At 39.6% G+C, this 7,251-nt stretch overlaps 1 protein-coding gene across 1 annotated transcript; it reads left to right on the top strand.

Annotated features, from left to right (window-relative positions):
* The first annotated feature begins 3,744 nt into the window (after positions 1-3,744).
* FGFBP1 (fibroblast growth factor binding protein 1) lies at positions 3,745-4,844 on the top strand. Its single transcript, XM_075150534.1, has one exon. The coding sequence runs from the start codon at positions 3,745-3,747 to the stop codon at positions 4,459-4,461; it is 717 nt and encodes a 238-aa protein (XP_075006635.1). The 3' UTR covers positions 4,462-4,844.
* Positions 4,845-7,251: the final 2,407 nt, after the last annotated feature.

The raw sequence follows: 7,251 nt of genomic DNA, 5'->3' as shown, positions 1-7,251 counted from the left end.
CCCTAATCTGTCACACAAAAATCAATTTATAGTATGCTTACACAAGGCAATGGGGCATGATAAAGACATACCTGACTTAGTGCCAGAACCTGAGGTAGTGTAGCCACTTTGGCTCGATGCTGCCCCCAAAGTAATTAGCCCTGATGAGAGGCTCATTAGCTAGGCCACATAGACACACTAATGCAGCTGCACAATTTTGAGGATCCACATAAATAGAATCATAGAATCCCAAAATCATTTAGGTTGGAAAAGACTTTGTCCTGGTTTCGGCTGGGATAGAGTTAAATTTCTTCCTAGTGCTGTGTTCTGGATTTAGTATGAGAAGAATGTTGATAACACACTGATGTTTTCAGTTGTCGCTAAGTACCCTGCTAATCAAGGACATTCAGCTTAAGAAAAAAAAACCAAACCAAAACAAAACAAGCGTTGGGAGGGAGAACAGCCAGGACAGCTAGCCCAGCTGGCCAACAGGGTATTCCATACCATGTGACGTCATGCTCAGTATATGAACGGTAGGCGTGTTCCAGGAAGTAGCGATAGCTACTTGGTTATCGGTCAGCACGGGTGGTGAGCAATTGCATTGTGCATCACTCATTTTGTATATTCTATCATTATCATTATTATTTTCCCTTTTCTGTTCTATTAAACTGTCTTTATCTCAATCCACAAGTTTTTCTCACTGATTCTCTCCCCGTCCCACTGGGGAGGGGAGGGGGAAGTGAGCGAGCGGCTGCGTGGTGTTTGGCTGCCTGCCAGGTTAAACCACAACAGTCCTTAAGATCATCAAGTCCAACTGTAAATCTGATACTAATACCTAATACCATAAACCTAAATACTAATACTCCAGATGATACTGTGGATACTTTGTGGTGTTAGTTTAGGATTCCTGAACAGGATAGTCCCTCCCTTACTTATCTCTTACATTATCCTTGTTCTCTGATTCCCATCCAACCTGACACACTGTTAAACATTTTCTGATCCATGAGTCATCCTTGGATCATCCATTCATTAGCCCTTGCCAGAGCTAACCATACATCTTTCACATTTAGCAGACTATTGCAAATAGTTTCAATACTAACTCATGCCAATCAAAAGTGCTCAAGGCAGATCTAATAACTGACCTCGATCAGAAAGCATCAAAGGTAGTTGAACACACATAGATAGATTAGGAGATAGTCCTGGCACACAGATCAGACCCTTAGTATTTCAAGTAAATGCATCCCATTCCCCACATTTCTGTCCTGCACTCATTGCAAAACTACATTTTTTCTTCCTTTTTTGGCTTCTGATTTTTTTGCAGAAAGTTAACAGTCTCCTCATCACCAAATTTTATATCTAATGGGAAAGAGTCAAAGAGGAAGATCTGCCTATATCTTACACCAATTTCTACTTTTTTCTCTTCTTGCATCCCACCTTTTATTCTTGCAAGTGTTTCCCAAGCACATATTACAAATGTCCCACTTACTTTTCTCCAGTAAAACCACCTGAAGCAACCGAGCTACAAAGGCACTAGCTGCTCTATCCATTCTTTAAGGGATGCCTATTCCCAACTCTGAATGCATTTTTATACTAGTTTAATGCTTGTTCTTTCACTTTCACATCATCTTTTTCAGGTTAATATGCATTAGACATGGTCCCATAATGAAATCTCTTGATGTAACCCACTTCTTTACATACACAAAAGCTGGCAGAGAAGGAGGAACACAGATCAGTGCTGTGCAATTGATCCCTGCTCTTAGACCCCATACAGTCACTAATTCTGAGGGAGCTTGTATTTGTTTCTGAACTTTGTGTTTATGACCGTCTCACCATAATGAATGCTGTTCTTAGTGCAGAATAATTACTTATTTTGATTTTTAAATGTTCTGCAATACATTTTTGTGACAATATGTTCAAAAGTTAACTTTGAAATGCTTTGTGGAATGGTTTTCATTTCACAGAGAACCATTGAACACCACCCAAATTCTACTAAACACAATGGTAGTGCAGGGCTGTTGAGGGCATTGCAGGATACATCCCTGGATGGCTGGGAAAAGCTCTTTTAGAGAAGCTCATGAGCTAATAAAGTTCTTATCATTGTTCATGAAGAGGGAAGGACTTGGCTAAAATAACATCTAATTTACACAAACACACCTTGTCACTCCACTGTAGGTGGTTGGGTTTTTGGTTTGGTTTTTTGGGGGTTGGGGTTTTTTTTGTGCTAAGAATGAGAACTGGCACTTTTCCAAGGAGGTGTGTCAGAGGTAAAACATGGCACTGAACTATCCTATTGTGTTGTAATAGTCTTGCTGGAGACCTGAAGGTGTGTCTCTGCCTTTATAAATACCACGCTGCTTTTACAACTAGCTCTGATTCTTTTGAAAGAGAGAAGTTGCATCAGGAGTTGCGTTGTGAAAGGTATGTCTTTCAGTTATCTTACTTCTGCACTGTTCCACTTCCGACAGAAAGTTACTGTCGCATCATTATTCATTTTAATGTTATTAGTTGCTGTATTTGCAACAGAACTGTAAATACTACATGATGTTTTCTAAAGAGGTGTTTTTGGAGTGAAAATCTCTGTGTATAGTATAAGGCATGAAGCAAGTCAAGTAAGAACTATACAAATGTAGGACCTGCTCACATCTGCTGCTACCTATGTATTCTAGATTTTAAATTTGTGTAGCTAAAGATATTTGGAGGTAGTTGAATGTTGAAATAGGTTCCTTATTAGCGTGCCTACACATGAATTTCTGCTTTCTAACACAGAAACTTGGCTACAGAAATGGCTATGATGGAAACATCTGAAAAATACATTTAGGGATTTAATGAACTAAATGCCAGATTTAAACCCTCTACTATTATGGTATGCTCTGATCCTGAAAGCTGCTTCATAAAGAGAAACACGTACAGAAATAAATGTGCTCTGTGCAGACGCAGGGATCAACTTCATAATAATTTGTTAACTAGCTACATTTCAAAACTGAAGTTGCATATTTGTCCCTTGAATTTTGTACTTTAGACACAGCCCAGTACACTGCAGGCATCTTCAAAAACAAAAAGATAGTTCTGTTTGTTTAGCAGTCAAGGCAGCAATGAATGCATCAATAGTTACTTTTTGGTGTCTGGAAAGACTATTCTCATTATTTTTTTCAACAGAAATACTGGCATAGCCAGGGAATTAAGACAATTTTCAGGATGTCTAAGAAATAATTTTCTTCAAATTGAACCAAATGGTTTCCTTTCTGTCTGGCATATTTTTGAAGAATAGCCAAAGGTTGGAGTCAGAATCGCTTACGTGCCATTTAAAAAATGGGAGTTCATGGGAACAACAACTGCTTTATATGTTATAACTTATGATATCCATCTGAGGTGATTGACAAATCCAAGGTTCAAATTCCTTCTCTGACTGCAGAAGAGATTTCAATTAAGATACCTCAGTCACTGGGCACTAGCACGTCCTTGAGTGACTCTCTTCTGTTCCACATTGCACAGATAATTAAGTAATTGGATCGGAAGGACTTACTCCATAGCCATCTACAGTTCTCAAGGGTAATATGTAGTGGTTCTAGAAACCAGATATTATTCACACAAAGGACAGAGGATTTTGCCGGTAACATCATTTTAATAGGTATCAAAGAGCAGTGTAATATCATGTCTGAAATACTGCAACTGTCAAATGGAGTCCAGTATTAAGTGAAAATGTTTTTATATTTTTGTTTGTTTGTTTGTTTGTTTTGAAGGCAGATAACAAGCAAAACAGAGACCATGAGGATCAAAAGCTTCGGACTTCTTTGTGTGTTGATTCTGGTCTCCCAGATGCTACTAGCCAACTGTGAAAGGCAGAAGGAAAGAAAAAAGGGAAGACAAGGCATAGAAGACGGTAGAAAAAAACAAACTGAATCTAACCAAGAAAATGAAAGAGGGCGGAAGACAAAAGGAGGAAAAGCATCTCCTAAAGGCAAGTTTAAAACCAAAGAAAATGCTGAGTGCACCTGGGTAGTGACCGGCATGAATGCTACTACTGTGCACGTAGAGTGCAAGAATGGTGACAACGAGTTCTGGTGCGAATTCTCTGGAAACCCTTCCACCTGTCCACAGTATGCAGCAAACCAGAAATCCTACTGGAAACAAGTCTCCCGATCCCTAAAGAAGCAGAAGCAGATCTGTCAAGACCCTCAAAGTGTCCTAAAATCTAAAGCATGTAGGAAAGGCCCACGAAGCGCTCATCTGAAGTTGACCCGCTCAAGCCTACTAACATCAGTGGGTCCTGCGAAAGGGAACACAATTCATCATGCAAAAGAAGTTGTTCAGACTCCACCAGCTGTCTCTGTGACCGAAAAAAAGCTAGAACACAGTCCTCAAGACTGTGTTGAAGACATAGATTATATTGATCAGAAAAAGGTGGCTGAGGAATACTGTCCAGAAAGCCTGCTTTCTTTCTGCAACTTTTTTATCACAATGGTGCAAGACAAAAAATGCTGAGGAAGTGTTTCTAAAGCTCTGTATAATGAAAGTCCAGTCTCATCTAAGTTACTGCAAACTATTCCAGATATTATTCTCATGTTATATAGTGTACATAAGAAAAAATGGCATATATTTTTCTGATTCTGTATATACACAACAGACTACACTTGGCATAGTTGAGGATATTATAGATTTTATTTGCACGTAGATTGCTACACAGGTGTTACCAATGGATGTTACATACTCTACACAGAAGTATATAAGTAGTCTCCTTGCTCCTCTTTGAGCTGTGCTAGCCAAAGTGATGAATTCAGTGCTATGCACTTCCTGGTTATGTACAATACTTTTGACCTAAAAATTATTAAGAGAAATAAACTTCAAAATATATTCAAAATATTCTCTCTCTCTCTCTGTGTTTAACTCGATTGCTCTGTAAGTGCTAAACCTTTGTTGAAGATTGATCTTTCACAGGATCTAGGCAAAGTGTTGCTTATAAAGCAGTTTTGAAAATACTTCTGCAGCTTTGCAGACTTCAGCTTTCTCAGCCAGTGCAAGCAACATTTTGATAGGGAACTACATTATCATTAGTTTTTCATCATCGTGATAATGAAGGGTAACAAGGTTTTCCAATTTTTCCATAATTTTGCAAAGCTTCAGCTTTCCAGTCTCATCAAAGGATGTCAGAACACTTTGCAAACTTCAATTTTCTCTTTTCTCCTATAGCATGAAGCATGTTATACTCATTTTCTGGCAGGTACACAGGGACGTAGAGATAAAATGACTTATACAAGTTTGTACATAGGCCCAGGACTGGACCCCTTACTAAGCAGCTAAAGCACTTGTGCTCAACACTGCCTGTATGTTCTTTTGAAATTCCATTTTCTGTTATCTTTATGTATGGACAACACTAATAAATACTTTTCTATGCATTAGACTTCATCTGTATTTAAAAAAAAAGAAATCCAAACTCAACAAGAATAGAGATTTTAGAAAATGTAAAGCTAAATAATGACAATTGAGCTTTGCTAATATTTGAAACTCTAGCTGGAAGAAATATAATATATAAGTTATACTTTTCCAGTGGCACGCAGCTGGGAAGGATGGTCTCCTACCGCAGCGGTCCACTTGGATAAACTTGAACTTTCATGAAATACAATTTTCCTGAGCATTTCTAGCAAGTTAAAATAATATTTCTATTTCTTGAGGAAAGATAGGCAGTTCCCTTCTATAATTATCTCACTGCTAGAATATTTGAGAAAATATTTGTAAGATGTTATGAGTGACTCACCTCCTGCAATTTCCCTCTTTTCCTTCATTGTCACATATACTCACTTTTTATTTAAATAAGCATATCTGGGGAGGGCATTATAATGCTACTCTGTCTTGTCGCTACAGCCATTATTTAATATCAGTTAGTATTTTCTTTGCAATGAAGAACTAACTTAGCAAAAATACTTAAATTTAGATGGAAGTCCTCAGTAAGAGAGGAAAGGGCTACTTTCTCTCTTTTGCTTGTTAGTAGGAATCAAGCCTCCTTACACAGGGTTGAAATTATTTTGGCAGAGTTGGGAAGAAGGCATGGCATCAGCTCGGGCATTAGCTACAGTATTTTAAAGAGGACAGTATTTGTGGAGGCTCTCATAAGTACTTCATATGATATTCATTTACATTTTTTTGCTACTTACACTATTGCGATCTCTATGTGACTAATATCTTGAATGTGGGATGCTGCTATTAGTCAGGCAACCTGTGTTTGAAAAGGATTCAGCTGTATTTTACCAAGTCTGAATGGCAAAAAAAGAAGCAGGTTCTTCTTAATGAAGTTCCAGCCTCTGCATGCCCTGTGCAAACACCGGGTATTACCAGGCTGTGCAGGATAAATTCTGTTAGATTGATGCCCACAGCAAAGCAAAATTCCAGTAAAAAAGGGCATCAATACTAATTCCTGTGGAGGCTGGAAGACACAGCCATTCCGGTGCCAAGCAGGGTGGAAAACCAGCTCCCAGCTCCTCACTATTAAGGTAGATAGGTAAGTATTGAAAGTGCAGGTGAGTTCCAGCTGCTAGATACTTTGTGTGTTGGCCTACACCACTTCACATTAGGAGATCATTGAGATAAGAAAGTCAAAAGATGCAGAGGAAGGATTAGGAGCACACATTTGGCTCAAGCAATCATACACTGTAGCAATTAATTATGACTATCTAATCCGGCCTACAGACACCTGTATAATAGTCCTAGATCACAACCAGAGCACTGGGCAGGCCTGGCTTAAGAAGCTCAATTGCTCCAGATGTTTTGGAGAATGCCCAATCCTGACTACCCTTAGCTGCTGTTACCCTCAGGAGTACTACGGTAAGTACTTTGTTGCCTGAAGCGTGATCCGCCCCGCTCTGAGTTGCCAGGAGGCACCGCTCTCCCGGTGGCTGCTGGCCAGCCAGGCACACCGAGTTTGCAGGGACATATCCCAGAGCAAATTCCAGCTTGGGATTCCAGAGCTGTGAGTTACATCTCCATGTGCAGGACTGACAGCACCGGGACCTATGTGTGGGAGCTGCACACTCCTCTTCAGGGATGCATTACATTTCTGCTGCTTCATCATCTTGTTTTCTTTCAGGACTGACTTTTATCTTCACGCATGCCCCTTTGCAGGAGGAAAACATGCTCGATCTCAACAGTGCCTGGGTGCATTTCACCTGTGATGCATGCAGTTGTGGAGCATCACGAGAAAAAGGAGATCTCCGTGCAGCCTTTTTCCTTGGAAGGTGGACTAATGTGACAGTGCAGATCTCAAAACTGTCTCAGCCAAAG

This window comes from Calonectris borealis, chromosome 4 (genome assembly GCF_964195595.1).
Source record: "Calonectris borealis chromosome 4, bCalBor7.hap1.2, whole genome shotgun sequence".
NCBI classification, from domain to species: Eukaryota; Metazoa; Chordata; class Aves; order Procellariiformes; family Procellariidae; genus Calonectris; species Calonectris borealis.
Note: the sequence above shows the minus strand (reverse complement) of the source record. Positions and strands in the feature narration are given on the sequence as shown.

Bases quoted from the DNA above. Each gene is read 5' to 3' on its own strand.
- FGFBP1 (XM_075150534.1), top strand. From the start codon at position 3,745: ATGAGGATCAAAAGCTTCGGACTTCTTTGTGTGTTGATTCTGGTCTCC.